At 42.2% G+C, this 14,246-nt stretch overlaps 1 protein-coding gene across 3 annotated transcripts in view; it reads left to right on the forward strand.

Moving 5' to 3' along the window:
- RNF121 (ring finger protein 121) overlaps positions 1–14,246 on the forward strand; it is a 70,257-nt gene that overhangs the window by 15,813 nt on the left and 40,198 nt on the right. The window contains exons 2-4 of one of the 3 annotated variants that reach the window (XM_037740086.1): positions 3,112–3,117; positions 11,147–11,150; positions 13,497–13,534. The exons of 1 other annotated variant lie outside the window; for it this stretch is intronic. In XM_037740086.1, the coding sequence (XP_037596014.1) occupies positions 13,503–13,534 (32 nt within the window). In that variant the 5' untranslated portion in view covers positions 3,112–3,117; positions 11,147–11,150; positions 13,497–13,502. The remainder of the gene's footprint in view (positions 1–3,111; positions 3,118–11,146; positions 11,151–13,496; positions 13,535–14,246) is intronic. One more of the 3 variants, XM_017532886.1, reaches the window with a different exon arrangement.

Genomic DNA, 14,246 nt, shown 5'->3' on the forward strand with positions numbered 1-14,246 from the left:
CCAGCTAATTTTTTGTATTTTTAGTAGAGACGGGGTTTCACCATGTTGACCAGGATGGTCTAGATCTCTTGACCTCGTGATCCACCCGCCTCGGCCTCCCAAAGTGCTGGGATTACAGGCTTGAGCCACCGCGCCCGGCCGGAGATTAAGTTTTAACATACAGATTTAAGGAAACACAAACATTCAGACCATAGAAGAGATAGCAGAGACGATGGAGAAAAGTGGATGAATTTAGAATATGTTTTGAAGTAGAGCCTACAGGACTGCCTGGTGGATTGGATATGAGATATAAGGGAAAGAAAATAATCAAGCTTGACTTAATTTTTTGGAATTTTTTGCTTTGACTTAACGGCGTTACATAGTGCCATTAGGTACCATGTTAATTAGGCAGTTGGAAATGCAGCTTATAGCTCAGGGGAGAGGTTTGGACATTGTTCTGGGACTTTGAAGATCGGTGTTTTTATCCTAGCTCTGCCATGGAGCTGTTACCTGTTACAAATCAGTAAGGCAATGCTGTCAGCTTTAAAATAATAATAAAGTCATTTGTTAGGCTAGCCTCGTGTATGTTGGGAGAATCCTGTTCATTTGTTTATTGATTGATCACACACTGAATTTACCAAGTTACTGCATTAGATGTGAAGGATAACAAAGACATAGGCCTTGCTCTCAGGCTGCTCATAGTGTAGTGGAAAAGTTAGTAAAGTGAACAGATGTAATAATTGTTGTAATACGAAGAAGCAGAGATTTCAGGGAGCCCAAAAAATGGCAGGCAAGGGATCAGAAAAGGTTTCCTAGAAGTGATACCATAGCTGAGTGAGAAAGTGACTAGAAATTAACCAGCTCAAGAAAGAATAGAAGAACCCCCTAGGCAGGAGGAGCAGCATGTGCAAGGTGGGAGGTGAGAAAGGGAATGGCACTTTCAGGGAACTGTATGCAGTTTAGTATTACCGGAACATCAGAGTAGAAGGTGGGGAGTAATGATGAAGTAGGGAGGCTGGAAAGCAAGGCAGATGTGATGTCACATAACTTTATATGCTGTGCTGAGGAGTTTGGATTTTTATCTGTAGCTGATGATTAGCTACAGAAGAGCTCTAAGAACTTAGATTGGCCGGATGAGGTAGCTCACACCTGTAATCCCAGCACTTTGGGAGGCCGAGGTGAGTGGATCATTTGAGGTCAGGAGTTTGGGACCAGCCTGGCCAGCATGATGAAACCCCGTCTATACTAAAAATACGAAAAATTAGCTGGGTGTGGTGGCGTGAACCTGTAATCCCAGCTAGACTGAGGCAGGAGAATTGCTTGAACCTGGGAGGCGGAGGTGGCAGTGAGCCAAAATTGTGCCACTGCACTCCAGCCTGGGAGACAGAGCGAGACTCCATCTCAAAAAAAAAAAAAAAAAAAAAAAATGAACTTAGGTGAATGACATGGATCAGATTTGCATTTTAGAAAGATCATTCTTGGGGCAGAAATGGAGGAGGGATTAAGGGGCAGGGAAAATTTGCCTTAATCCAGGCAAGTAGGATTACCAAATTTATCTAATTCTAAAGTGCACATAATTTCTGGTGTATTATATATATACTGCAGGGGAGTATATGTTATGTACCAAAGGAGCTGGGAGCAGAGGAAGGTAAAACTGCAAAGACAGTTAGGGGTCAGGTCATGGCTTTGTGTAGTCCCAAGAGTTCACTCTCAGTGCTCCTGTGGAGGGCATTGTGTAGTCTACTAAGGAATTATTACTTTCACAGGCAGCATTAAGACACCAGAAGATTTGGACTTGGGTGACACAGTGACTTGAGAAGTACATGAGGTTGAAGGACCTGGATTAAGTTTGTAGCTTGAGTAATAGGAAGGAAGGAAAAGATAGTACATATATTTCTTACCCCACTGACCTAGGCCTTCTGATACCACCAGCCGCGAACTTTGGTTTTCCCTTCTCCCTTAAGCTTCCTTCAGTCCTAGCTGTATGCTGTGTTAAATTTGGAAAGTATTCACTGCTGGCTATTGAAGATCAAGTAGGATTATGTTAGTATTTCTCTTATAAAGAAGAGTCACTTTTTTTGTTGTTTTTTTGAGACAGGGTCTCGTTCTGCCACTCAGGCTAGAGTGCAGTGGTGAGATCATGGCTCACTGCAGTCTGAACCTCCTGGGCTCAAGTGATCCTCCTGCCTCAGCCTCCTGAGTAGCTGGGACTACAGGTGTGTAGCATCACACCTGGCTAATTTTTAAGCTTTTTTTGTAGAGATGGAGTCTTGCTGTGTTACCCATATGGGTCTCCCAACTCCTGGCCTCAAGTGACCCTCCTGCCTTGGCCTCCCAAAGTGTTGAGATTACAGGCATGAGCCACCATGCCTGGCCAAGAGTCACTTTTATTTATTTTTAAGATTTTTAATTTTTTCACATGGCCACTGTGTCAAAAGAAGTCACTTTTAAACTTGGCCACCATTGGCTAAGTTTGTTTCAGATAGCTTTCCCAGTTCCTCTGGATTTTTCTGCAGCATCATCCCCACTGTTTGTTCAAGAGACAAGAGAGAATTACTCAGTGTCTGAGTATTTCCCAAGCATTTGCTTAGTGTCTGGTACTAGGTGTGAAGTGTGAGGGGGATGCTGAACAAGTAAGCCATTTAGCCTTGTTTCCAAAGCAGTTAATATTACTTAACATCTGTTAGTCATTTATTGAACACGTACAGTATACCAGGTTACGAGCTAGTTCTCTGAAATACAAAGATGAATGAATAAGACTCAAATGATCCGTGAGCGATTTCAGATCCACTAGGATGGCTAAATGGGAGAAACTATTTGCAAATCATATATTAATAAGGGATTTGTCTACAGAACATATAAAGAGCTTTTACAGCTCATCAATAAGAAATAAATAACCTAGTAAAAAATGGGCAAAATTTCGGGCCCAGTGGGTTATGCCTGTAATCCTAGTTTGGGAGGCTGAGGAGGGTGGATCTCTTGAACCCAGGAGTTCAAGACCAGCTTGGGCAACATAGGGAGACCCCATCTTCCCAGAAAATAAAAAAATTGCCAGACGTGGTGGCTCTTTTCTGTAGTCCCTGTTACTTGGGAGGCTGAGGTGGAAGTATCACTTGAGCCCAGGAGGTGGAGGCTGGAGTGAGCTATGTTTTTGCCACTGCACTCCAGCCTGGGTAACAGAGTGACAGAGTAAGACTCTGTCTTTAAAAAAAAAAAAAAAAAAAAAAATCCACACAGAAACTTATAAAAAAGTACACAAGTATTGATAGGAACATTATTCATAATAGCCCCAAAGTGAAACAACCAAAATGTCTATCAACAGATGAATGAATAAGTAAAATGTGTCTGGCTGTACAATGGAATATTATTTAGTAAGAAAAGGAATGAACTGATAAGTGCTATAACATGGGTGATAGGTGATCCTTGAAAACATTTTGATAAGTGAAAAAAGACAGTCACAAAAGATCACATACTCAATGAATGAATTTATTTATTTATTTTTGAGATAGGGTCTTGCTGTGTTGTTCAGGCTGCTCTGTAACTCCTGACTCATGTGATTTTCCCCTCTTACCCTCCACAGAGTAGCTGGGATTTCAGGCATATTCTATCACATTCAGCTGCTGAATGAATACATTTGTATGAAAGATACAGAAAAGGCAAATATGTAGCAGTATAAAAGAGATTAATGTTTACCACGGTTTGGGGGTGGGAATGAGGACTTAGTAAATGAGCATGAGGGTTTTTTTAAAGAGGGATGGAAATGATTTAAAATAAGATGGTTGCATCTTATTTTATCTTATTTATTATTGTTATTATTATTTTGGAGACAGAGCCTCCCTCTCACCCAGCCTGGAGTGAAGAGGTGTGGTCTTGGCTCACTGCAGCCTCTGCCTCCCTGGTTCAAGTGGTTCTCCTGCCTCAGCCTCCTGAGTAGCTGGGATAACAGATGCTTACCACCACACATGACTCATTTTTTTTTTTTTTTGACAGTCTCCCTTTGTCACCCAGATTGAAGTGCAGCTGTGTGATCTTGGCTAACTGCAAACTCCACTTCCTGGGTTCAAGTGATTCTCCTGCCTCAGCCTCCCTAGTAGCTGGGGTTACAGGTGTGCACTACTGCACCTAGCTCATTTTTATATTTTTAGTAGAGACGGGGTTTCACCATGTTGCCCAGGGTGGTCTTGATCTCCTGACTTCAGGTGATCTGCCCATCTTGGCCTCCCAGAGTGCTAAAATTACAGGCGTGAGCCTCTGTGCCCTGCCAGTTACATCTTATTTTAAATATACTAACAGTCCTTAAATTTCTCACTTAAAATGAATGATATGGCCAGGCATGGTGGCCCACACCTGTAATCCAAGCACTTTGGGGGGCCAGTGTGGGAGGATCACTTGAGCCCAGAGTTTTAGACCATCCTGGGCAACATTTTGAGACCCCATTTCTACAAAAATTACCCAGGCATGTTGGCATGTGCCTATAGTCCTAGCTACTCAAGAGGCTGAGGCAGGAGGATCCCTTGAGCCCAGGAGGTTGAGGCTGCAGTGAGTTATGATCAAGCCACTGCGTTACAACGTGAGTGACAAAGTAAGACCTGTCTAAAAAAAAAAAGTGAACTAGGCAGTGAAGGAGCAAAGGTGAGGAGAGAATTCTAGAGAGAGAAGCTGGCAGCAGCCAAATTACTGAGGATGAAAGAGATGGGCATGTTAGAATGATAGGTGGTTCAGAGTGGCTGGAATGTAAGTCATTTGGTGGAGAGTGGTGAAATAAGGTAGCTAGTTGGGCCATATGAAGGTAGTGTGTGTGTCCTACTAAGGAGTTTGAACTTTAACCCCAAGGCAATAGAAAGTCGTCAAAGTTTGTCAAAGTAGGAGGATGATGCAGTCAGATATGTGTCTAATAAAGATCATGTGGCTACTCCTGTGTCTTGAATCTGTGCTGGCAAGGTTAGAGTCGGGAAGATCATTTTGGAGGCCACTACAATTGTTCAAGAAAGAGCAAGGGATAACGTCTGAGCTAAGGCACTTTGGCAATGAAAAACTCGGGAGGTTTTATAGATGTATAGATATTTCACTGTGTTGCTGATGAATTAGCACTTGAACCATTCAGGCTGTAAAGGCCTTAGAAGTTCATAGAGGATAGTTCTGTTCTGAAAGATTCTGGAGGAAGTGACACCTGGATTGGATTTTTAAAGATGTGTAAAAAGTTTAGGGTGTATGGAAAGCTACAGTGCATATAGAAAAGAGTGAGAGAGGAAGGCCAGGTAGGGAGGAAGCCAGGCTGAAAAATATGAATTTGATGGGATAGGAATTGAAGAACCAAAGAAGCAAACTTAGGTGCTCCCAAATTTGAAAAGTTTGATTTAAAAAGTTTTCGGGCCAGGCACAGTGTCTCACACCTGTAATCCCAGCACTTTGAGAGGCTGAGGCGGCCAGATCACTCGAGGTCAGAAGTTTGAAACGGGCCTGGTCAACATGGTGAAACCCCATCTCTACTAAAAATACAAAAATTAGCTAGCCATGGTGGTGTGCACTTGTATTCCCAGCTACTGGGGAGGCTGAGGCCCGAGAATCCCTTGAACCTGGAAGCTGGAGGTTGCAGTGAGCCGAGATTGCACCACTGCACTCTAACCTGGGTAACAGAGTGAAACTGTCTCAAAACAAACAAACAAACAAACAAAACCCTTATCAATTCAACTGGCCTGGAGAATGTGCTTTCTGATGATGGTAGGAGGCAGGGATGGGGTTGAAGGGCAGGCAGGAGCTGCAGCAGCTATTACAGTCAATATTTACTTTCATTTCACTGCCCAAAGTGTGCCACCCTTGTCAGGCTAAGCATATCCAGTGCCTGCATGATCTCCAGCTGATTTATGACTTTGGTGGCCTGAAAGGTGAGGTTTCCACTTCAACTTATTAGCCTTGAATTCTTGGCAAAGCTAAGGAGTTGGGGAAGAATGTGAATGAGAGGAGAATGGGGAACTACAAATGTGGTAGCCTGTGAACCTTTGGACTTCACTTGTTATTATTGTTGTTGTTGTTTTGAGATGGAGGTTGTTTTGAGACGGAGTCTTACTGTGACACCCAGGTTGGAGTGCAGTGGCATGATCTCAGCTCCCTGCAGCCTCCACCTTCCGGGTTCAAGTGATTCACCCTCCCAAGTAGCTGGGACTACAGGCAAGCACCACTAATTTTTGTATTTTTAGTAGAGATGAGGTTTCACCATATTAGCCTGGCTGGTCTTGAACTCCTGACCTCGTGATCTGCCCACCTCAGGCTCCCAAAGTGTTGAGATTACAGGCGTGAGCCACTACACCCGGCCTGGACTTCACTTGTTATCTTAAGAATTCAGCAGACCCTGATATGTGTACCCCACTAGATAGAGATAGCCGGCCTGGTTGTGTCGTATTTCCACCAGGTTCATGAGCTAGCTAATCTGGGGCTTACACAGCATTTTGTGTATATGTCAAAGGTTATCCTTATATTATGTTTAATAATCTGTCTCTCCCTACTTCCTGGACTGTGAATACATCAAGGGCAAAGGTTAGGCTTATTCCTTTCTAATGTTTTTTTTTAGAGTGGAGTCTTGGCTGGCCATGGTGGTTCATGCCTATAATGCCAGCATTTTGGGAGGCTGGGGTGAGCAGATCACTTGAGCCTAGGAGTTCAAGACCAGGATAGACAACATGGTAGACCCTTTATCTACACAAAATATAAGAATTAGCTGGGTGTGATGGTACCTGCCTTTAGTCCCAGCTACTTAGGAAGCTGAGGTGGGAGTATTGCTTGAGCCTGAAAAGTCGAGAATTGCAGTGAGCTATGATTACACCACCACATTCCAGCTTGGGTGACAGAGTGAGACTCTGTCTCAAGAAAACAAAAAACATGCCAGGCACGGTGGCTAACTCCTGTAATCCCAACACTTTGGGAGGCCCAGGCAGGCAGATTACTTGAGGTCAGGAATTCAAGACCAGCCTGGCCAGGTGAAAACCCCATCTCTACTAAAACTACAAAATTAGCCAGGTGTGGTAGTGCATGTCTGTAATCCTAGCTATTCAGGAGGCTAAAGCAGGAGAATTACTTGAACTCAGGAGGCCAAAATTATGCCACTGCACTCCAACCTGGGCAACAGAATAAGACTCCATCTCAAAACAAACACACACAAAACCCTGAAAACAAAAGAGTAAGTCTCGAGCTGTATGGTTGATCAGTCTTTAATGTGGAAGGATCAACTGAGATGTCTGAAATGCTGGGTTGCTCAGCCAAAGAGGTAGAGGATTGAGTTTCAGAGTTTAGGGCCCTTTGCGGTTAGCAGATACTTGGAGCCAGGGTGGGAGGCCATCCTCTGAGTGATGGATATTTTTGATGTATGCATATGGTAGTCGCTTGGAAGATTTTTATTGATATAGCAGGGCACGCCTGTAATCCCAGCACTTTGGGAGGCCGAGGTGGGCAGATCACTTGATGTCAGGAGTTTGAGACTGGCCTGGCCAACATGGTGAAACCCTGTCTCTACTAAAAATACAAAAATTAGCCAAGCGTGATGGCATGTGCCTATAATCCCAGCTACTGGGGAGGCTGAGGCAGGAGAATTGCTTGAACCCAGGAGGCGGAGGTTGCAGTGAGCCAAGATCGTGCCTGCATTCCAGCCTGGGCAACAACAGAGCGAGACTCTGTCTCAAAATAAAAAAAGTATTGATACAATTTGGTAGCATCCAGTTACACCTCACCGCACTAAAGGCATTTTACTTTTAATTCTGTGGTGACTAGGAAAACTATGGAAGTTTTGAAGGCCAAAGCATTATAGCTCACTCCACAACTTTGGAGTTAGACAGATTGAATTATTATTGCATTCTAGCTTAAGAATGCAATAATGAACGTCATCTAAGCTAACTCTCTCATTTTATAAATGAGGAAACTGAGGCATAGAGAGAGGTACCCTATTCATTGACATATAGCAAGTAAAGAGCTGTGCCAGATTAGGATATACATTTTTTTTTTCTTCACTGAGAAGGGTAGTTCGTTGCCCTGAACCAATTTTTTAGGGTGAAAGTGGGAGCGAGATAAAACCCAAGCCCCTGCAGAGGGTAGTCCTCTGTAGTCCCAGGTACTAGGGAGGCTGGGGTAGTCCCAGCTACTTGGGAGTCCCAGAGGCTGAGGTGGGAGGATTGCTTGAGCTCAGGGACTTGAGGCTCTAATGTACAATTTTCATGCGTGTGAATAGCCATTGCACTTCAGCCTGAGCACCATGGCAAGAGCCTGTTTCTTAAAAAAAAAAAAAAATGGACAAAAGATATGAATAGATTTTTCTCTGAAGAAGATACACAAATGGCCAAAGAGCACATGAAAAAATGTTCAACATTAGCCATCAGGAAAATGGAAAATCAAAACCACATTGAGATACCATTTCATACTGACTGGATGCTTTAATCAGAAAGAGATTGTAGGTACTGGAAAGGATATGGAGAAATTGGAACCCTCACATTTTGCTGGTGGGACTGTAAAATGGTACCGTTGCTGTGGAAAACAGTTTGCTGGTTCCTCAAAAGGTTAAGGATAGACTTAGCATATGATCCAGCAATTCTACTTCTAGGTATATATACACTCAAGAGAAAACATATATTTACACAAAAATTTAAAAATGGATGTTCATAGCAGCATTATTTATAATAGCCAAAAATAGAAACAGTGCCAATGTTCATCAGCTGATGAAAGGATAAATAAAATGTGATATGTTTATACAGTGGAATATTGTTTGGCAATACATACAAAGGAATGATCTATAGTACATGCTGCAAAATGGATGAACCTTGAAAGAATTATGCAAAGAGAAAAGGAGCCAGTCACAAAAGACCACGTATTTATGATCCTGTTTATATGAACTGTCTAGAATAGGAAATTCTATAGACAGAGAAAGTAAATTAGTGGTGGCCTTGGGCTGCAGGGAGAATGGGGAGTGACTGCTAACTGGCACATGGTTTTATTTTGAGGTGACAAAAATGTTCTCAACTTAGATATTGGTGATAGTGGCACAACTTTGTGAATATACTAAAAATCTCTGAATAGTACACTTTATTTTTTTAAAATGCAAATTGACAATTTATTTGTGTAAGTTTGTGGGATACAGAATTATGTTATAATTTATAAATACAATGTGGAGTAATTAAATCAAGCTAGTAACATATCGATCACCTCAAAAACTTTTTTTGTGGTGTTTACATTTGAGAATTCACTCTCTTAGCAATTTTGAAATGTGCAATGTTCTGTTATGACCAGTATTGCTGTGCAATAGAACTAAAAAAAAAAACCCTATTCCTCTTGTCTGAGATTTTCTACATAATAGTACATTTTATTTTATTTTTTTAGAAACAGAGTCTTGCTCTGTCACCCAGACTGGAGTACATTGGTGTGATCAGAGCTCACTGCAGCCTCAAACTCCTGGGCTTAAGCAATCCTCCCACCTTAGCCTCCCAAGTAGCTGGGACTACAGGCACCTGCCACCACACCTGGCTAATTTATTCATTTTTTGTAGAGATGGGTTCTCGCTATGTTGTCCAGGCTGGTCTCGAATTCCTGACCTCAAGAGATCCTCTGCCTCAACCTCCCAAAGTGCTGGGATTACAGGCATGAGCCACCGTGCGGAACCTCAGAATAGCATGCTTTAAATGGGTGAATTTTATGGTATGTGAGTTAGGTCTCAGTAAAGTTGTTGTTAAATAAAGAGTCAAGTGTACAGATGCATAGGGCTATAGATGCAATTCGTGAATGTGAGTGCTGGAATGTAGTTAGCAGTGCTTCTCAAACTTTAATGTACATATGACTTCAGTATCTTATTAAAGTTCAGATGGTGACTCAGGAGGTCTGGGATGGAGTCTGCGATTCTGTTTCTTAACAAGCTCTCAGGGTACTCTTGGTGCTAGGCTGTAGACCTCGCTTAGTAAGGCAGTAGATGATGTTTGTTTTCAATAAATGGGATCTGTCTAAAGAGCCTTCTAGAGACCAAAAGGATTTGGCCAGAGTTTTGAAGTAAGGCAGAATGTGGTTTGGTGAAAGAAAGGGCCTTAAAGGACAAAATGGAACAGTCTGTCTAAAGGTGCAGAGATCATAGAGTTTATGATATTTTGGGGGGACAGGAGACCTGTTTGTGGGGATACATTAGTGAATCCCTGAGTATTTTGCACCTAAAATGTAGCAGTCAACTTCTGATCACTTTGCATCTTTGCAAAATTTTCTCTTGCCCTCTGCCTAGCATTTATTTTTGGCTTAATGTCTTTCAAATCTAGGAATGACTGGGGGCCTTGCAAGATCTTAGTGGGGGAGTGATTGGCTAGCATTAAGACACTGTAGGTCTTAGAAGTTGGATAAGGGCTCATGAATCAGTAAGTACCCTTCCTTACCTTGGGAACCTTACCTAATTAGCTGCCTGAGCTTTGGACAAGGTGCCTTCAGACTGGGTTAATGCTCGGCCCCAAATGAATAAACTCTTTAATGAGGGAGCAAATAAAATTGTCTTTCTAGATGGTGCAGGTTAATTATAGCCATAGTTTACACCTTTGCTTATTTTTTTTACTTAAGCCAGAGTACTGGTTTGGATGTAACTTAAATAACCTTTTTGGTTAGGAGGCAAATATTAAAGCCAGATCATGTCTTACTCTTAACATTTGTTCTAGTCCATGAAGTGCTAATGATTCTCTAAGCCTCAAGTCTAGTCTCAGCCTTAGTGCTTGCTTGAGCTGCTTTCCCTGAGGCTCTGAAAGCATTACTGTCCTCTGCTTCACCAACATTCAATTATCTCTGGCCTCTTCTAGTTTTAAAATATGTCTACTTTCCCAGGAGGAAAGTCAGTGAAATAATGTGATCACCTTGAATATGCTTTCTTCACAGCTCTATAATGAAGTCAGAAGTCTTATTTCTCTGTTTACTAGATGGAGAAAATAAGTTATACATAGTAGCATGCCTGTTCCATTATGTCAAAGAGAGGCACCTTCATGCCTGGCCCAGTCTTCCAGATTTTCCTGATTTCCCCCTTAATGGACTTGCTTCCTTGAACGTGTAGTTGCTTTGTTTTGTTACATAGTTTTTAACATGATTTTCCTAGTGTCAAATGAATACTCCTTTCTCAGATACTTATAAGTTATTTTTCAAGTGTATGTTTATACGATTTAAGCATCTCCAGTGAGGTGCCAGTTTGTCAGCATACTTGCTTCCCTTAATGAAGAGAATTTTCTTCAATTCCGCAAGTACTCATTGAGTGCTTAATATATGCTCAGCTCTGTGCTTTTCTCCTTGGAAGACATAAATCCATATAAAGTATGTCTTGGCTCTGAGGGAACTAATAGGTTCATGGGATGGAAGCAAAATAGACATAAACAGGGCCAGGACTAGAGTGAGGAAAACAAGGTGCTAGCGTATAAACTTCAGAGAGCCACTCACTCTTAAGGTCATGCAAGTGCAGGGTGGGTACCTGAGAGTGAGTGGTTCCTTAAATTTTGAGCCCCAGGTCTCTTGCTTGCCCTATCCTGGTGCTAGACATAAGCAGTTAGATCACTTGGAAAGCATGTCTAAGATAACATGAGACTGAATGACTAATACAGAACAGTGCTTCTGAAATTTGATGTACATATTGATCACCCGGAGAGCTTATTAAAAGGCAGATTGTGATTCAGTGGCTTTGGAATGGTACCTGAGGTGTGACAGTTCTGTCAGGCACCCAGATGATGCTGACACTGCTATTCCATGGGCCACACTTTGAACAAAAAAGGGAAACATTCATGCTGGAGAAAGGCAGAGAAAGTTGCAATTGGAGCTGGTTCTTAAAGGATAACCAGGATGTGGATAAGAGACAAACAGCAGCAACAACAAAAAACAGGGAAGGGCATTGTAAGTAGAAGGAAAGATGTGCAAGGGCCCAGAGACAGAAATGAGTTCCATGTGTCTTGGGACAATAAATAGACAGGCTTGGTAAGATGCAGGTCCAGGTTGGAAAAGAAGAAAAGAGTTTTGACGTGTAGCAGGAAACCTATGCGTGGATTGTTACTTAGAAATGTGATTCACAATTGCCTGCTCAGGTACCTGCCAGCTGTGTCTTTACCTTTTTTGTATACACATGTCCCCCGCAGAGTATCTGACCTCTGTCTTTCTGGGGCGATGAAGGCCTGAATCAGGGCACCTGAGTAAATTCTGTGAGGCAGTATGGGTAGGAAAAGGAAGGAGGGATGTAGACTTCATTGCCCAGATTGGTTAGGCAAAATTCTGGTAAATCTGTTTTTTTAACTTAGCCGGAAAGCCCTCCTTCAATAGTGATGGGCATTTCTAGTACACACACATAAAGGATGCCTGGTAAATATGTGCTCATTTGACTCAGTAGTAGAATGGAGTTCTACATGTGTTATTATTTCAAATGTTCAACTATGGTTCTTTTCTGAAGTTAATCCAAACAGTGGGTAACAGGCCCTTGAACATCTTATGTACTAAAGGAATGGTTGTTGGTTGATTCAAGTGTTTCTAAGGCCTTGTCTCTTTTCTGTAGATCCAAGAACATTTTCCAGCTCAATTCAGTATAAGAATATATTGAAGTGACTTATGTACTGAGACTTGGATATACTTCTGTATGACTACAAGGAGGTTTCGAAGACTTGAGCCCTAAACTCGAGGAGTATATAGTATTATTTTAGAGCCGTGGTTTTCAACTGAGGGGATGCTACTGGCAATGTATAGGATCAGTTCCTCAACAGAGAATGAACCACCCCAAAATATCAGTAGTGCCAAAGTTGAGAAACAAGCTCTAAAAAGATAAGACTAGCAAACAGAACCAGAACTTTAAGGTTGGAAGGCCAGTGATATCACTAGTTAATAACAGCAGGGTAAGAACTAAGTTCAGTTTGCCCAGGTCCAGTATAGCCCAGTGGCTGCTGTAGGTCCATTTAGAGTCCTATGCTGTTATATGACAGACTGTTTTATCTAACTCTGTCTCCCACTAATCCTGATTCGTACGTTTTGCTCTAGCCATACTCAATTGCTTGTGTACTATGCCGTTTTATTCCTTCATGTCCATGTTAGTCCCTTTGCCTGGAACATAGTCTTATTTCTTCATCTGGATAATTCATACCTCCTTTGTAAAGCCTTCCCTAGTCTAAAACACCCCAGATTGGGTTAAAAGGTTAAAAGCCAAGACACTTCTTTATTCTTCTATAGCTAGTCTTTATTATATGGCAGAGAAATTTTCTGTTTATGTCTGTCTTCCTCACTAGGCTGTGAGCCTCTTTGGAGTTAAGGATTCTTGTCCTCGTCTGCTCTTATTGCCTAGCACAGACTTGCAACACGTTCAGTCATAGATATCAGCCAAAGTAAGTGATTAAAGAAGGGAGAGATCAGTGTAAAATAGAATGTTGGTAACGCTTCATAGAGATTCTAAGACTTGAAACTTGTCTAATTCCTTGAAGATACTGATAAATGTTTGAGCACCTTATCTTGGCAGGGACGGTTTTAAGACAGTAACAAATTTTTCTGGTGGTGTCTTTCTACAGGTTGATATGTCAGACCTCTCTCCAGAGGAGCAATGGAGGTAAGTGTGGCAGTTCAGGCCCTGCAGGCTGGGAACAGCAAGGTAACCCAGCTAATTGAATGATATGTCTATCCTTTTTGCTTTCTTGTTAGTGGAAGGCAGTGGCTCATGACCAGTAGGACTAGTTTTTTGGGATCCCTCTAAGTATCTGGGTTGCTCTCTTAGTCCTGAATGTGTAAGTAGCTGATTACACCAAATAATCTATATGGGTTTCAATACCATTTCTACCATTTACTAGTTATGTAATTTTGAGCAAGTTACTTAACTTCTCATAACCTTACTTTGCCCCATTTGTAAAATGAGGATCATAATAGTACCTATACCTCATAGAGCTATAGGATTAATATATATGAAATTCTTAGAAGAGTGCCTGGCAGGTGGTAAGCTTCCAGTAAGTAGTATTAACTGCTTTGAAGATGATTATCATTAACATCATCATCATTTTCCATGATACAGGATGGGGAGCTCTGGTTAAGAAAACGGGAGGCCGGGCGCGGTGGCTCACGCCTATAATCCCAGCACTTTGGGAGGCCGAGGCGGGTGGATCACGAGGTCAAGAGATCGAGACCATCCTGGTCAACAAGGTGAAACCTCGTCTCTACTAAAAAGACAAAAATTAGCTGGGCATGATGGTGCGTGCCTGTAGTCCCAGCTACTCGGGAGGCTGAGGCAGGAGAATTGCTTGAACCCAGGAGGCGGAGGTTGCAGTGAG

The sequence above is a fragment of the Cebus imitator genome, unplaced genomic scaffold (genome assembly GCF_001604975.1).
Source record: "Cebus imitator isolate Cc_AM_T3 unplaced genomic scaffold, Cebus_imitator-1.0 Scaffold79, whole genome shotgun sequence".
Taxonomy (NCBI): Eukaryota; Metazoa; Chordata; class Mammalia; order Primates; family Cebidae; genus Cebus; species Cebus imitator.